The 18,546-nt window shown below is 36.2% G+C and overlaps 1 protein-coding gene across 1 annotated transcript; it reads right to left on the bottom strand.

Annotated features, from left to right (window-relative positions):
- Positions 1–3,191: 3,191 nt before the first annotated feature.
- On the bottom strand, positions 3,192–5,359 carry LOC136322562 (olfactory receptor 6K6-like). The gene is made up of 2 exons (XM_066254507.1): positions 5,348–5,359; positions 3,192–4,121 (listed from the first exon to the last, which is right to left on the bottom strand). The coding sequence occupies exon 2, from the start codon at positions 4,116–4,118 to the stop codon at positions 3,192–3,194; it is 927 nt and encodes a 308-aa protein (XP_066110604.1). The 5' UTR covers positions 4,119–4,121; positions 5,348–5,359.
- Positions 5,360–18,546: the final 13,187 nt, after the last annotated feature.

An 18,546-nucleotide genomic window follows, 5' to 3' on the forward strand; every position in this document is an offset into this window, starting at 1 on the left:
TGCTTCATGACTGGACAAAAGGAAAACACAAAGGAATGCCTTTTGGTATTCCATGGTTTGGCGTGAACCTAAGGACCACAGCTGTGACTTATTTTTATCTGATCCATACAAAGGGCATCGGCAAGAAAAAACAGCATATGATCACATATGCTAATATTCCTTCAGCAATAAGACATATTCCACACTCTGAGACACTCCCGGTTCCAGTTTTCAATGGTTTTATTTCTTCTAAGGATAAGGAAAGTGAATATGGTGATCAAGTTTATTTTGATAAGATGCATGAGAAAATGGTTGTAGAATCTGAAGGGTCTTCTTCTGATGTCAGAGTCAGTAAACGCTCAGCAGTTTAGCCAACCTGAATTGAATGACTTAGTAAGAATGACATAAAAATTGTCAACTTTCTGAAGTACAAGGAGCATAACTGGATCATTTGTGTGGATCTTAAAAGGTAAATTTTCTGCTAGGACAACAAAGAGTTTTCACGAAGTATCCTGGCTTTCTATGTTTGTGGGACAGCCGAGCTTGGGAGAAACACTGGGTACAGAAGTTGTGGCTGAAACATGAAGTTCTGGAAGTAGGGATGCAAAATATTTTGAATGAACCTGTAGTTAATTGAGACAGGATCATTTTTCTTTCACTTCACATCAAACTTGGCTTAATGAAGCAGTTTGTTCAGGCTTTGAATAGAGAAAGTGAATGCTTTCAACATATTATTTCTGCTTTTCCTGCCTTTTCTTTCTAGAAGATAAAAGCAGGTATATTCGATGGACCTCAAATTCAAACCCTCACATGTGATGAAGAATTTGCTAGAGAGATGAATAAGGAGGAGAAAGCAGCATGGCAGTCTTTTGTGGCAGTTACAAAGAAATTCCTTGGCAACAAAAAAGCAAACAACTATGAACTCCTGGTTCAAAGGATGCTGTTGGCTTTTCACAACATTGGATGTAACGTGAGCGTTAAGATTCACTTTCTGAACAGTCACCGTGATAAGTTTCCCAAAAATCTTGGAGCTATTACTGATGAACAGACTACTGCTGGAACATCAAACGAGATTGTCCTCAACAAGTACACAAATGAAAGAGCTACAAACACAAATTTTTGCCTGAATAGAATTTAAGTAAGTTTTTAGCAAATTTTATGATTAAAATAAGTATTTTAATATGTCCTATTTCAAAGTTGTAAACAAATTCTGATGCAATCATATCTTTTGGTGTATTAGTGTATTTACTGCATTATATAAATTATTATATTTTCACAAAGATGATGCCCAGGAAGACATTCTACTTCATTATGTTAAACTAAATGTTGAAAAATTTACAATAAGATGAACACTTAAATCTTGAATTGCAAAGAAACTGTAGCTTACAGAGAAAAACTGTCAGATTTGAGATCAGCACACTCGAATTTGGTAAGAACAAGTGTTTTGTGGATGCAACAAAAATTTTGTTCTCCAGTGATATTTAATTAAAACATATTAAAAGAACATCAAATTGAAATAATGCCTTAAAATATATGTAAATAATAAAATAAATATAAGGTTGCTACTTCACGAATTTTTGCCTATCCCAGGGGTTCTGGAACTTAACTCCCACTATAGGTGAGGAACCACCTTAATGTGGGACTAATAAAGGGTGACAGAAAATTTGACTTTGGGTGATGGGCACACAACACAAACAACAGTTCAAATGCTAGGTAAATATTTATCTGAAATTTATCTATGCTCTTTTATTTATCATTGTTACCCTCATTAAATTTAATATTTAAATAAAATATAATAAACCTGAAATATTAAGCCCTTTCACTACTTTCTGTATAATAACTAGTAATCACATTATTCCCTAAATACTATATTTCTTTATAATTCTTCTTTGGTTCTGGTAATTGGTGTAGGTGAAAGCTATATAAAATGGGCACAAGATCATGATGAATAAGGGGCCTGGCCCTGGGAGCAGATAATATTGAGATTCTGCCCTCGATATTTAATAATTATCATTGCATACAAAGTTTTTAAAAATTTTTGTTTCATGTTTCTCTTATTAAAAAGGGGTTAATATTTATTTTAAAAGACTCTTGTAAATATAAATGAGATAAACAGTTAAGATTCTTATCATAAACTAAGACATTGTTCAAAAATCTTAGCTCTTACAAATCTCTAAAACCCCTAGGACTAGAAATTATTTTGGTGATGTTTTAATCCACTTTTGCCAAATCTGACCCATTATTAAAATTTTCTTGAGGGCTTTTTGGAAATGTAAATGCATAAGTTATACTTTCATATTTTCTAAATTATGAATTCTGATGAGTAATCAGTTTGGAGAATCACTGATGTATCAAACCACATAATTTTACAGACCAGGAAATTATACAACTTAGTAGCAGGAAATATAAAATATGATCCTTCAACCCCCAAATCCAATAATCTTTCTATGATTTCACAATCACCTGAGGATTAGAAAGTTCACAGTGGAAAGTGTCAATGACTGCTGTCACTCATCGAAGATGTATAATGTTTCATGAAACCTTTTGTGAAAAAAAAGTTTGTTAAATTTCATTTCTTGGGAAAAAGTATGTAATTGTGGGAAACAGAGAAAGAAGTAGAAACCTCAAGTTACATCCCAGCTCTGTCGCTACTTACCTATATGGCCTTAGACAAGTTGTTAAAGTTCTCTGAGCTTTAGTTTCAACATTTAAATAAAGGTGATGTGTGACCTAATTACATTAGAATATTTTAAATTTCAAAAAAATTAGTATATGTGAAACTTTAAAATAGTTAATTGTTAGAGAAACATAGTGGACAGTTATTGTTATTAATTTTATCATATCATTGGGCCTAAAATACTATAACAAAGTATATATAGGATGACTGTTGAATTGAGTTTATGGACCAGCATATTGGACCACAAAAAAAAACAGAAGCCCAGCTGGGAGAGGGTAAGAAAGAGGCTAGCTTGTGCTACAAAAGCAGGAGAACCACATACAGTGCTTCAGCTATAATACACATGTTAAGGGCATTGATGTAAATAGGCTATGCAATCACTACCGATGACCTGGATAAAGCACTTTTTCATTCTTATTTATAATAATAGAACAAATAACTCTGGCAATAGAAAGAGAGTATAATAATTAACAAGTCAAGAAACAGTGAAATGACAAATTTTCAGAAAAATTTTCAGATTCTCTAGCATCTAGATCTATGTTCCAACCCTACCAGCTCTCTGGGGATAGCAGAAAAGCCTCCTAATAGAATCTTTCATGTCTTTGTTTCTCAAGCTATAGATAATGGGGTTGAGGAAGGGAGCCAGAATAACAAAAGTGACAGCAATTACTGTGTCACATAACACTGAGTAGGTGGCTGAGAATCGCAAATACATAACAGCTACACTGCCGAAAAACAGCAAAAACACAACAAGGTGGGCAGCACAGGTGGAAAAGGCCTTGCGACGACCCTCAGCTGAAGGTATCTTCAGAATCACCACAATAATCTGGATGTATGATAGGGCAATGACCAGAAAAGAAGCCAAGATCTCCACTGCATGGATGGCATCCACAATGACCATCAATGATGTATCTGTGCAGGCCAGGCTCAGTACAGGTGTGAAGTCACAGAAAATCTGCTGGATCTCATTGGAGCCACAGAAAGGCAGGGTAGCAATCCACATAATCTCAGGAAGTACAAGGAGAAAGCCACAGATGCAGGATCCAGCTGTCAGTTGAATACAAAGTTTGGAAGTCATGATAGTTGGGTAATGAAGAGGACTACAGATAGCTATGTACCTGTCAATGGCCATCACTGTCAGGACACATCCTTCAGTGATACCAAGGGAATGGAAGAAGTACATCTGCATGAGGCAGCCCGCCAGAGATATTGTCTTCTGCTCACTGACTAGGTTGGAGAGCATTTTGGGGATGGTGGTTGTCGTATACCAGATTTCCAGGAAGGAGAGGACACTGATGAAGAAATACATGGGGGTGTGTAGGACATTGTCCAGCTGGATGACAATAAATATCACTAGGTTCCCAGTTATGATAAATCCATAGATGATAATCAATGGAATAAAGAATAATATGCCAGCTTCATGCAGATGTAAGAACAGAGAGAAGATAAACTCAGTGACCATCGTCTGATTCCCAGCAGCCATAAACTGTGTCACTTGTGAAAAGTAGGAAGGAGACAAAGAAATATTCAAAATTGAAATGGTGATTATTCAATAAAGATTGCCTCCTTCTCCAGAAATCAGTTAATTAAGCTGACTCTGGGACCCTAAACAAGCCAGTTAGAAATGTCTCTCAGCTGTACTTCTAAGAGAAAAAAAGCTAAAATATTTTCTTTTGAACCCCTAAACAAATCTTTTTTAAATATCTTTAATTGATGCAAAAATAAACAACCTGACACATAAATGTAATTCTCTGGAAATATTTTCTGGAGGTCCAGTCCCTTATATATTACTTTTCTCCTCACTCTCTGTCCTCTTGTTTACTTTTTAAATGTGTATCTTTCTTTCAGTTATTCTCTCCTATTTTTTTTAGAAAAGTCATTTTAAAAAAAATATAAAGTTACTGTCAGCAATAATCCTTCATGATACTCTTACCCATCTCATCTAGCCCTGATATCTAATCTGAAACTGGCTAATATATTCATCTTTCTGTCTCTGCCTCTTTTTGTTGATTTCATTGTAACATTTCTGTTGTTCATTAGGTAATAAATTTCCAGATGTCAAGAAATATTATTTCTTTCACTCTCCTTTTTTCTCTATAATTCCACCTTCTCCTCTTCTCTCAATGGGTGATAGTGATAGTTGTGCGGACATAGCATCTCTCTAGAACCATTTTGAACCTAAATAGCAGCCATTGAAATCTGGACAAACATATAACTCATCCCTTGCTAAAAAAGTCACACTTTAGACCCACAGAAAAGAAATAATTCTGGGTTTAAAAAATACTTCTATGTAACTATGGCTATCTTGGGAAGGAAGTGTCACAAAAATCAGCTGCAATACAAATTAGAACAATTTTTACTTGTTGGGGAGAAAAAAAACATTAAAAAATTTTGCCATGCTAATTAAAGTTATACTAGGATGCATTACCTCTTACTTTGACTATTTTAACATCTTTTTCAGGGGTCATCTTACCTCCAACAAGTTAGTTTATGGATGAACATTCCTAAGCATGACTTTTACTGTCCCTATTTTTAAAAATATACATTTAACAGCAAAGCCCAAAGATCTTATCCTGATACTTTTTGTCTTCTTTGTCTGGTTCTTATTAAATTAAACAAAATTTGTAATGATGTTAGAGAAAGAGGATGAGGGGAAAAGAGAGAGAGGGGAACATCAGTTTGTTGCTCCACAGACTGGTTGATTCTTATATGTGCTCTGACTAAGGCTCAAACACACCACCTTGGTATATTAGAACATTTTTAATATAACCGACTGAAAGTCTCATTGATCCTTAGTGCCAGAAGTAAACATTCTTTCCTCTGACCTTTGAGTGCTTTATATGTTCCTCTTTCATGATTTCTAACACATCCTTCTTGTATTTTGAATACCTGTATATAAATAAGCATAATCTCCCTCAAGTAAACTGGAAGCTCCTCAGAAGGAACCATGAAGGATAAGTTATTGAAAAGTTTCCATGTAATGGTCATGAGACTAAGCATTTTGCATATTTTATTTCTTTTATTCCTACCTATGACAGATTAATATTGTTTTATAGTGTAAGGCTGGTGGTTGTGGCCATACAGATTCGCATTGAATTCAGGCCAATAGTAAAGGAACTCGGGAGCCAGAAAATGGTGGAGGAAAAATAGGAAAGATGGGCTTTCAATGTGAATGAACAGTAGAACTTAGCAGAAAGACAGAGCCTGGAGATTTCTGACTAGAGTGACCTGCCACTTCTTTGTGTTTTCTTTGTTGTCTTTTATCAGCCTAAGTAATGGAGAATAGACATGCTAATTAGTCATTATGGAAGAGAGGTCAACAAAGCAGGAGGCTATGGGGGCTAAGAGAAAATGGATGAAAAAGCTCTGTGCTAAGTGTCCCATAAAGGGTAAACAGAGTGGCTAGCTACATTGTTGCTCTGGGTGAGACCTTCTTTCTTACTAGTAACGCTGAATTATTATTTATCATTCATATATTTATTAAATTAACATTCATATGCTGATTGATCTGCTGCTCTGTGTCAAACACTGCCATGAATTCAAGGGCTATATAAAGTTGAATAAAACATTATTCTTGCTTCTGAAAAAACATTTAAAAAATTTTTAGAATGACAGATAATAAACATTGACATGGAATTTAGCCTACAAATATTCCTTGTCTAGTAAAGAGAAACTTGAATTAGATTTAGTCTTGGAACAAAAATATTAAATTTTTTTGTGACAATTTACAGATACACAATTCTTTGAGATTCAACAAAGTTTTAGTGTTGGGAAGACCATAGATAATATCAGTATCTTCATCTGTTAACTGAACTATATTTTTTCTAATGTTTCTTCTAGATTTATTTACTCATATAACTAAGCTCTACAACCATGAAGTTTTATTCTATATATTAAGAAAATTTTACCCTGAAGGACTATGGCAAATCTGGGTCCAGAAGGGTTAGTATTTAAGGCAAGTATTGGTCAACAGTAAAGTAGTAAAAGGCAGATTAGCAGTCTGGATTGGATAATGCCCTTTCAATAGTTTTAGTACTTACTATGTCTTTTGAGTACCAAAAAACACTCCCAGAATCTTCACAGCAACCTGACCTCTTCTGCTAGTTTGTCAATGAGGATATAAGTGCCTCTGAAGAATCTCCAGGGAATATGAAAATGAAAGTTTGTCTTTCCTGAGAGTTTCTCTTTAGATGATGCAGTATCAAAGGAAAATGATGTGTCTCACTCTCCTAAGGGAAAGATTAGGGGAAAAGTATCATATAGTTAATTAGACATTCTCCAGGGTCAGGTCTCAAAAACTTCCAGGTAGTAAAATAATCTTGCCTCTCATAAAGCAGTGTAAAGCTGGGTGGGGTTCAGGGGAGTACCATAGATATAGGTGTTGGAATAGACTTCAATCAGGACCATGATTCTCTGGAATATACAATCAGTAAATATTATCTTCTTCTCAGGCTTTCCCTCATTTATTTATTATGCCTTTCATTCTTTCTGCTGCTATACTACTACTACTACTACTACTAATAATAATAATAATAATAATAATTTAAAATACACATGACCTCATTTGTTTCTTTTTATTTTTTTTAACAGAGACAGAGAAAGCGTCAGAGAGAGGAATAGATAAGGACAGACAAACAGGAACAGATAGAGATGAGAAGCATCAATCATCAGTTTTTTGTTACAATACCTTAATTGATCATTGTTTGCTTTCTCATATGTGCCTTGACTGTGGGCCTTCAGCAGACTGAGTAACCCCTTGCTCAAGCAAGCGAGCTTGGGTCCAAGTTGGTGAGCTTTGCTCAAACCAGAATAGCCCGCGCTCAAGCTGGCGATCTTGGGGTCTTAAACCTGGGTTCTTCTGCATCCAATTCCGACACTCTATCCACTGCGACACTGTCTGGTCAGGCTCATTTGATTCTTAAATAAATAATTTGTGTGCTTAAAATGATTTAGATGGTAAATTTTCTTATATATTTTTCACCACAATTTAAATAAAAAAATATATATTTGTATAAAATAGACAAGATAAGAGTTATTTATATTTTGCAGATTGAGAGATTTGAAGAAGTTAGAGGCTTGCCCCAGATCACATAAGCAATACAAAGCAAAAAAAAATGAATCTTGATCTTCTGAGTTCCAGTCTAGTTAAACATTAACTTTATCCTTTAATTATAACTCTACTGGTTATTCTCAAATATATATTTTCTATCTTTATCTTTCACTTAACTTGCAGTATCATTTAACAGGATTTGGTTTATCTAAGAAAAAGAGTGAAAACAAGGAAGATAAAAGACATTTCTAAAACTTTGCTTATATCTCTGGTCTTATTTCCTTTTTCACTCTACTCCTTGCCTTACAGTATAAATCTCAAGAGCCAAACTGATTCTAGTTATATTCTAACAATGCTGGTTTGGTTCATTGTTCTTATTTTTGTGTTTTTCACTGTTTATCCCTTGTCCTGGAATTTCAACTCTGCCTTTATTTTCCTCATCCATAATACGTGCACATACTTTACCTATATTTTTATAAATCTTTTAAAATTTAGCACATTATCCTATCTTATAGAAACTTTTTTTCTGATTTCCAGGCTGGTTTGTAGGTCTTTCTTTTATGTTTCTAATGCTTCTAATGCATACATGTGTTGTTAAATTTACTTAGTTATATATGTTTATATTATAAGAAATGTGATGATTAGAATTATATATTCATAATTGAACCACCAGTGCATAGCCCAGGAACTTACATGGAACTCAAGTAATGCATGTTTAATAGAAGAGGATAAATGAAAGTCTAGAAGTAAAAATACAAGAACAGTGTTTAAATATGTTTGGTTTTAGTCCAAGGGCTTATAGAGTGAAGTATGGAGAAATAGAATAAGAGAGTCAGAAAATGTGGATTGTGGAGGTCTCAAATGTGAGGCATTGAGCTTTTTAAAATATCATTTTAAAAAATCATTAAAGATAACATTGCTTTTGAGTTAATTTCAGGTACCACTATTGACAGATATAGGAACAGCTAAATCAAAAAGATAGTAAGGGAAGCAATTATAAAATGAATTAAGAGTATATTATTTTGAGTATGTGAGAAAACATTTAAGTAGAAATTTTTAATTGCTACAAAAAAAATGTAAAACTGGAGTTTTACATTTGGATAAGCCTGTGAACAAAGATGTATTAATTAAGTAGAGATTTTAACTGAACTATTAGAATGCACTAAATACTTGAAGAAAAATATAGAGAATAAGGAGAGACAAGAGGATCAGAATTGTAGGATGGGAAATTAAAAAAACTGATAATACATAATAACTATCATTTACTAAGTATAAGTCCAAAGTATTTTAAAACATTTATGCATTTCATCTCATTACATCTTTTTAATATTCTTTTAAATTAGTTTATCTCCCACTTAAAAGGTGAGTAAAGTTTTAATGACTTATGTATCTTTCTCATAGTTACGTAGCTAACTAGGTGGCAGAGTCAGAATGAGCTGTCAGAAAAAAATGCAAAATAATGACATTGTGAGAGATATTCTTGATACCTTCTCTTGAAATTTCAAAATATTGAACAACAAAATCACAGCAAAGGAACCCCAGATAGGCTGGCAGTCATGCCTGAAAAATTCATGCACCAACTAGTCTAAAGCCCACACTCAGAAGAGACAGACAAAACTAAAGTGTGTTCCTCAGCCTTCCATATTCCATCACCTTCACCTCATGGTACAGAAAATGACAGAGACAAACCTCACAGCCAGGTCTCCAGAGCCACTCTCTCCCTTGAAGAACAGAGATGCTTTGTATCTGGTCAGTCCCTGAGTGTTTTGACACATAAGGAGATGTGCCCATAAGCCTGAGATCACCACTGCTAGAGCTATAAGCCATAAAGCTATAGTTGTAAAGCCCTCACAACATGCCCCAACCACCAATGAGATTGTGGCTCTGCCTACATCATTGTAACATTAACATCTTTAATAGAGGACAGTCCAGGACCTTTATAGAGCTAAAACTTATAATATAGTGACACATACTAAAAGAAACCTTTTAAAACCAAAAGTTTCTTTTCTTATTTTATTTATTTTTTATTTATTTTTTTTTTTATAATTTTATTTTTTTAATGGGGTGACATCAATAAATCAGGATACATATATTCAAAGATAACAAGTCCAGGTTATCTTGTCGTTCAATTATGTTGCATACCCACCACCCAAAGTCAGATTGTCCTCTGTCACCTTCTATCTTGTTTTCTTTGTGCCCCTCCCCACCCCCTATCCCTCTCCCATTCCCCCCTCCCCCCCGTAACCACCACACTCTTGTCAATGTCTCTTAGTTTCAGTATTATGTCCCACCTACGTATGGAATAATACAGTTCCTGTTTTTTTCTGATTTACTTATTTCGCTTCGTATCATGTTATCAAGATCCCACCATTTTGCTGTAAATGTTCCGATGTCATCATTTCTTATGGCTGAGTAGTATTCCATAGTGTATATGTGCCACATCTTCTTTATCCAGTCATCTATTGATGGGCTTTTTGGTTGTTTCCATGTCCTGGCCACTGTGAACAATGCTGCAATAAACATGGGGCTGCATGTGTCTTTACGTATCAATGTTTCTGAGTTTTGGGGATATATACCCAGTAGAGGGATTGCTGGGTCATAAGGTAGTTCTATTTTCAGTTTTTTGAGGAACCACCATACTTTCTTCCATAATGGTTGTACTACTTTACATTCCCACCAACAGTGTATGAGGGTTCCTTTTTCTCCACAGCCTCTCCAACATTTGCTATTACCTGACTTGCTAATAACAGCTAATCGAACAGGTGTGAGGTGGTATCTCATTGCCGTTTTGATTTGCATTTCTCTAATAGCTAAAGAAGATGAGCATCTTTTCATATATCTGTTGGCCATTTGTATTTCTTCCTGGGAGAAGTGTCTATTCATATCCTCTTCCCATTTTTTTATTGGATTGTTTGTTTGTTTGTTGTTGAGTTTTATGAGTTCTTTGTATATTTTGGATATTAGGCCCTTATCTGAGCTGTTGTGTGAAAATATCATTTCCCATTTAGTTGGCTTTCTGTTTATTTTGTTATCAGTTTCTCTTGCTGAGCAAAAACTTCTTAGTCTGATGTAGTCCCATTCATTAATTTTTGCCTTCACTTCTCTTGCCATTGGAGTCAAATTCATAAAATGCTCTTTAAAACCCAGGTCCATGAGTTGAGTACCTATGTCTTCTTCTATGTACTTAATTGTTTCAGGTCTTATGTTTAGATCTTTGATCCATTTTGAGTTAATTTTTGTACAGGGAGAGAGACTGTAGTCCAGTTTCATTCTTTTGCATGTGGCTTTCCAGTTTTCCCAGCACCATTTATTGAAGAGGCTTTCTTTTCTCCATTGTGTGTTGTTGGCCCCTTTATCAAAAATTATTTGACTATATATATGTGGTTTTATTTCTGGACTTTCTATTCTGTTCCATTGGTCTGAGTGTCTATTTTTCTGCCAATACCATGCTGTTTTGATTGTCGTGGCCCTATAATAGAGTTTGAAGTCAGGTATTGTTATGCCCCCAGCTTCATTCTTTTTCTTTAGGATTGCTTTGGCTATTCGGGGTTTTTTATAGTTCCATATAAATCTGATGATTTTTTGCTCTATTTCTTTAAAAAACGTCATTGGAAGTTTGATGGGAATTGCATTAAATTTGTATATTGCTTTGGGTAATATAGCCATCTTGATTATATTTATTCTTCCTAGCCAAGAACAAGGTATATTCTTCCATCTCATTGTATCTTTTTCGATTTCCCTTAACAATGGTTTATAGTTTTCATTATATAAGTCCTTTACATTCTTTGTTATGTTTATTCCTAAGTATTTTATTTTTTTTTGTTGCAATCGTGAAGGGGATTGTTCTTTTGAGTTCCTTCTCAGTTGTTTCATTGGTGGCATATAGAAAGGCTATTGACTTCTGTATGTTAATTTTGTATCCTGCGACCTTACTGTATTGGCTTATTGTTTCTAGTAGTCTTTTGTGGATTCTTTGGGGTTTTCGATGTATAGGATCATATCATCTGCAAAAAGTGATACCTTTACTTCTTCTTTTCCGATATGGATGCCTTTTATTTCTTTGTCTTGTCTGATTGCTCTGGCTAGAACCTCTAGTACCACATTAAATAAGAGTGGAGAGAGTGGACAACCCTGTCTTGTTCCTGATTTAAGGGGGAAAGCCTTCAGTTTTGTGCCATTTAATATGATGTTAGCTGATGGTTTATCATATATGGCCTTTATCATGTTGAGATATTTTCCTTCTATACCCATTTTGTTGAGAGTCTTAAACATAAAATTGTGTTGTATTTTATCAAAAGCCTTTTCTGCGTCTATTGATAAGATCATGTGGTTTTTGTTCTTTGTTTTGTTGATATGGTGTATTACATTAACCGTTTTACGTATGTTGAACCATCCTTGAGATTCTGGGATGAATCCCACTTGATCATGATGTATTATTTTTTTAATATGTTGTTGTATTCGATTTGCTAGTATTTTGTTTAGTATTTTAGCATCTGTATTCATTAGAGATATTGGTCTGTAGTTTTCTTTTTTTGTGCCATCCTTGCCTGGTTTTGGGATGAGGGTTATGTTGGCCTCATAAAATGTGTTTGGAAGTATTGCTTCTTCTTCAATTTTTTGGAAGACTTTGAGTAGAATAGGAACCAAGTCTTCTTTGAATGTTTGATAAAATTCGCTGGTATAGCCGTCAGGGCCTGGACTTTTATTTTTGGGGAGGTTTTTAATGGTTTTTTCTATTTCTTCTCTACTGATAGGTCTGTTTAGGCTTTCTGCTTCTTCTTGACTCAGTCTAGGAAGGTTGTATTTTTCTAGGAATTTATCCATTTCTTCTAGGTTGTTGAATTTAGTGGTATAAAGTTTTTCATATTATTCTACAATAATTCTTTGTATATCTACAGTGTCCGTGGTGATTTCTCCTCTTTCATTTTGGATTTTGTTTATATGAGTTCTTTCTCTTTTTTCCTTGGTAAGTCTTGCCAAGGGTTTGTCAATTTTGTTGATCTTTTCAAAGAACCAGCTCCTCGTTCTATTAATTTTTTCTATAGTTTTTCTGTTCTCTAATTCATTTATTTCTGCTCTGATTTTTATTATCTCCTTTCTTCGGCTGGTTTTGGGTTGTCTTTGTTCTTCTTTTTCTAGTTCCTTAAGGTGGGAAGTTAAGTGGTTTACTTCGGCTCTCTCTTGTTTGTTCATATATGCCTGAAGTGATATGAACTTCCCTCTTATCACTGCTTTTGCTGCATCCCATAGATTCTGATATGTCGTATTGTCATTTTCATTAGTCTGTATATATCTTTTGATCTCTGCACTTATTTCTTCTTTGACCCATTCATTTTTTAAAAGTATGTTGTTTAGTTTCCACATTTTTGTGGGATTTTTTTCCTCTTTTTTGCAGTTGAATTCTAGTTTCAAGGCTTTATGATCAGAAAATATGCTTGGTACAACTTCAATTTTTCTGAATTTGCTGATGTTGTTTTTGTGGCCCAACATATGGTCAATTCTTGAGAATGATCCATGTACACTGGAAAAAATGTATACTCAGTCACTTTGGGATGAAATGTCCTGTAGATGTCTATCATATCCAGGTGCTCTAGTGTTTTGTTTAAGGCCACTATGTCTTTGTTGATTCTCTGTTTGGATGACCGATCTAGAGCCGTCAGCGGTGTATTGAGGTCTCCAAGTATGATTGTGTTTTTGTCAGTTTTTGTTTTAAGATCAATAAGTAGCTGTCTTATATATTTTGGTGCTCCTTGGTTTGGTGCATATATATTAAGAATTGTTATGTCTTCTTGATTCAGTGTCCCCTTAGCCATTATAAAATGGCCATTTTTGTCTCTGAGTACTTTTCCTGTCTTGTAGTCAGCATTATCCGATATGAGTATTGCTACACCTGCTTTTTTTTTGGATGTTATTTGCTTGGAGTATTGTTTTCCAGCCTTTCACTTTGAATTTGTTTTTATCCTTGTTACTTAGATGAGTTTCCTGTAGGCAGCATACAGTTGGATTTTCTTTTTTAATCCATTCTGCTACTCTGTGCCTTTTTATTGGTGAGTTTAATCCGTTTACATTTAGTGTAATTATTGATACTTGTGAGTTCCCTATTGCCATTTTATATCTTGCTTTCTGTTAGTTTTGTGTCTTGTTTGATCCTTCTCTTTCGTTTTTCTATCTTTTGTTTTTATTTGGTTGTATTCCATACATCTTTCCTCTGTTGCTATCTTTTTTATCTCATGTGCTTCTGTGGTGGTTTTTTCAATGGTGGTTACCTTTGAGTAATGAAAAGGGTCCCTACCCTGTTCATTGTAGCGAACTATTTTGTGAGTACTTTTGCACTCCATTGTCCTTTGCTACTGTTAATCTCCATCTTCTCCCCCTCTTTCTTTTTGTTGTTGTCACAGTTTAAATTTGGTTTTATTGTGTTCTTCTTGGAGCTTTTACTTGTGGCTCTGTTTTTTTTTTTGTTGTTCTTTGTATCTGATTGGAGAACCCCCTTTAGTAATTCCTGGAGTGGGGGTTTTCTGATGATAAATTCCCTCATCTTTTCTGTATCTGTGAATGTTTTTATTTCTCCTTCGTATTTGAAGGATAGCTTTGATGGGTATAGTATTCGTGGCTGAAAGTTCCTCTCTTTCAGGACTTTAAATATTGGGGTCCACTCTCTTCTAGCTTGTAGAGTTTCTGCTGAGAAATCTGATGATAATCTAATGGGCCTTCCTTTATATGTTGTATTCTTCTTTTCCCTGGCTGCCTTGAGAATTTTTTCTTTGCTGTTGGTTTGTGTCAATTTCATTATGATATGCCTTGGAGTAGGTTTGTTGGGGTTAAGAAAACTTGGAGTTCTGTTTGCTTCTTGAACTTGAGGCTTTAGTTCTTTCCACAGGCTTGGGAAGTTCTCATCTATTATTTGTTTGAGTATGTTCTCCATTCCATTTTCTCTCTCTTCTCCCTCTGATATACCTATTATTCTTATGTTATTCTTTTTGATGGAGTCAGATAATTCTTGTAGGGCTATCTCATTTTTTTAAATTTTTGAGTCTCTTTCTTCTTCTCTCTGTTGTGCCTCAAGTTGCTTGTCTTCTATTTCACTAATCTTCTCTTCTATCTGACCTGTTCTATTAGCTAAGCTTGTTACTTCGTTTTTCAGCTCGTGAATTGAGTTTTTCATCTCTGTTTGATTTGTTTTTATAGTTTCAATTTCTTTGGACATATATTCTTTGTGTTCTTTGTGTTGTTTTCTGAGCTCCCTAAATTGCCTTTCTGTGTTTCCTTGTATATCTCGGAGTATTTTTAAGATTTCTATCTTGAATTCTCTGTCATTTAGCTCCAAGGTTTCCAATATATTAAATTTTTTCTCCATAGATTTTTCCTCATCTAGCTGTGTTACCTCTCTTTCTTTTGTATCCATGATATTTGATTTTCTCTTCCTTAATGGCATCTGAGGGTGGTTTTGTTGATAGTATTAATGAGATTTAATAAAGTATAAAAAGTTAAAAAAATAGAAAATCAAAAAGAGTTGTTTTTTTTTAAATTAATAATGAAATAAAAATAAAATAAAATAATAGTTTTTTAAAAAAGGAAATTATTCCTTCCCTCCTTTTTTTCTCTCCTCTCCCCTTTTTCTTGAGAAAATCTTGTGGTGAACTGTGAATTATAACAAACAATGCCTGTGATGGAGGGCCTGAATTGGGGAAAAGTAATAAAGGGGCAAAAGAAAAAGGGGGGGTATGGACCCACAAAAAGCAAATAAGGAAAAAATTTGGGTCAAGAATAAAATGATTTACTTTTAGGTGTTGGTTGTCTAAGAGTTATGATGAGAGGAATAAGAGGAAAACAGAAAAATGGGGGGACAAATTAAAAAAATACTATTGTATTTAGTGGAACAAGAACTAGATAAAATGGAGAGCCAGGGATGGGAGCACTGCTAGTGAGTTCAAAAGGTGAAGTAAAAACCCCCCAAAATGCCACAAACATATGTTTGATTCCCAGATAAGATAATTTGTTTGTTATTGAGGTTTGAATGAGAGGAGATGTAAAAGAGAAAGGAAGAAACTAATATAGAGGGAGAAAAGAAAGAGAGAGAGAGAAAAAAAGAAGGAACCACTAAAAGAAGAAAAAAGAAAGTAGAGAGAGAGAATTAAGGGTTTTGGAGTGCAGCCCTCATAGAGAGAAAGAAAGAGGAGAAAAAAGATAATGGGAGATGTAACACTTATGGGTAGTGTAGTTCAAGGAGAGGAGAGAGTAAGACCAGCAGAGAGTTAATCGGCCAAATTGGAGGAGGAAAAAAAGTATCAAGAATGAAGATAAGAGAAACAAACAAACAAATATAATAAAATGTGATAGGTTATAAAGTCAGCAGATTATTCTTGATTTTGAGAGGTTATCTTCTTGCTTTTTCTTTTTTCTCCCTCTTCCTGGTTGGTGACTCTGTACCCCGGGTTCTGCCCCTTTGGCATGCTCAGGTAGAGGTTTGCAGTTGATAAGTCTCTATGGCAATGTCATGTATTGTGCTTTAGTCTCATTGGGAGTCGAGGCTCATTAGCATTTATAGGCTCCGCCAGTGAGAGAGACCGTGTTCCTGGAGCCTTTCTCCTAGTCTTTCCTTCCTCAATTAGTAGCCTGATAATCCAGCTATGGGGTTGCTGCTGCCTCTGCCTGGATAGTAAGAGGTTCAAAGAGCTGGCAACTCCCCACTCTATTCCCACTCAGCACAGGGCTCTGGGTAAGGCTCAGTCAGTCAGAGCTGCTAGCATAATCAGGCGGGCTTTCCGCCCACTCAAAGACCTCTGGCTCTGCCACTCTGTCCGATAACACAGGCTGGCTCCCACTTCCAGAGCGCTTGGAGGAAACTCTCATTCACTATCTGCGCGCGCAGACCAGGATATCCGGCCAGCAGTCTCACGCTCTGAGTGAAACCCCCAACCGCATGGAAAAGTTGCAGCGTTGGAATTCGCTCTCGCTCCGTCCCCGTGCGCGGCTTTTGCAAGGCACTGGGGCGGCCCGAGATTCTGCTTTTGCCCACACAAAGGCCCCTGACTCTGCCCCTCTGTACGATAACACGGGCACGCACTGCCGAGGCACTCGGAGGAATCGCTCACTTCCTATCTGCGTGTGCACACCAGGATATGAGGCCAGCCGCGTTTCCCTCTGAGTGAAACCCTCACCAGCACGGAAAATTTCCACCGTTGGAATTAGTTCTTGCTCCTTCCCGTGCGCGGCTTTCCCAGGGCGCTGGGGCTGCCCAGAGATTCTGCTTTCGGCCCACAGAAAGGCCTCTGACCCTGCCTCTCTGTGGGGTAACACGGACACCCACTTCCGGGGCTTATTAAGAAATCTCTCGCCCACTAACTGCGCACCAACCAGGAGAACGGGTAAAATGGCTGCCCCGCTTGTCTTTCTTTGTTTGGGTTTGGCACGAGTGTTAGCTTGTATTGCCCGGCTTGCCACAGGATCAGTTTTTCCTCGACTAGGATCTCCGTGCCACAGCCTGGTTCGGCCCTTTTTGCCACAGCCTGGATGTATTCACCCCCTTTGCCCGCCTCAGTTTCTATATTCACAGTTACCAGAGAAAGCCGCCCTGTTTAGGTTAGTGAGGAAGGCAGAGCATTTCTTACTCCCTATTTCCTTCGGGGTTTGGTTATATATTTAGCCAATTTTTCACTCGACCATACCTTCGGGTGTATTGCGAAGCATCTGGAGGCTCCAAGTATAGGTTTTTCTGTTTCTGGTTGAAGATCTTGTTGAGTTTTGGGGGAGATTTATTGGTATCGCTTCCTACTCCGCCATTACTCTGACGTCATCTCTCAGTTTTTTTTTTTTTCTCTAGCAGCTTTTAATATTTTCTCTTTATCACTTAGCTTTGGTATTTTAATTATGATGTGTCTTGGTGTAGATTTCTTTGGGTTTCTCTTTAATGGAGTTCTCTGCGCTTCTTGAACTTGTGAGATGTTTTTCTGCCTTAATTGAGGGAAGTTTTCAGCTATGATATGTTTGAACAAAGTCTCTATCCCTTGTTCTTTCTCTTCTTCTTCAGGAACCCCTATGATGCAGTTGTTATTTCTCTTCATTTTGTCACAGAGCTGTCTTAGAGTTTCCTCATACTTTTTGAGTCTCTTTTTTTTATTTTCTGCTATGTTTCCATACCTTTATTTATTTTGTCCTCTAACTTGCTTCTTTGATTCTCAGCTTCACCCATCCTGCTTTTAATTTCTTCCATTGTGTTCTTCATTTCTGATATTGTATTTGTATTTTCTGACTGATTCTTTTTTATTATTTCAATGTCCTTATTTATATTTGCTATCTCTTTATTTAGGTGTTTGTAATGACCATCTATTGTTGTTCTAATATCTTTGAGCATCCTAACAATCATTATTTTAAACTCTGCATCTGGTAATTTGGTTATATCTGACTCATTCAGGTCCTTTTCTGGGGATTTCTCTTGAATGTGTGTTGCATTTCTCTGCCTTTCATTTTCTCTGTGTAAAGGAAGGTTTTGGCCACTGGAGTCCACTGGGTCTGGCCTCTGTGTTCTCTAGGTGTATCTGTCTGCAGGCCCGCCACTCTGCTGTTGCTGCCTAGGGTGTTCATGTATGAATGTTGCCGGTGCCTGCCCACTGGGGCTTTTGCTGTGGTTTCTACCTCTACTTCACAGGAGTGGCTGTGATCATGTGCTCGGGACTACAAGCCTCAGTGTCTTTGGCCTTCACCCTGACCCTGCGGTGGCATTATGCTCAGCCCTGAGGGCAGGAGCGAGCACCTTTGCTGAGCTTTGGGTGTCCACCTGATTCCGGGATTTTGCCCCGCCCTTGCAGGAGGAGCCTGCTAGTGGGAAAGCTGCAAGCCT

Source organism: Saccopteryx bilineata, chromosome 2 (genome assembly GCF_036850765.1).
Source record: "Saccopteryx bilineata isolate mSacBil1 chromosome 2, mSacBil1_pri_phased_curated, whole genome shotgun sequence".
Taxonomy (NCBI): domain Eukaryota; kingdom Metazoa; phylum Chordata; class Mammalia; order Chiroptera; family Emballonuridae; genus Saccopteryx; species Saccopteryx bilineata.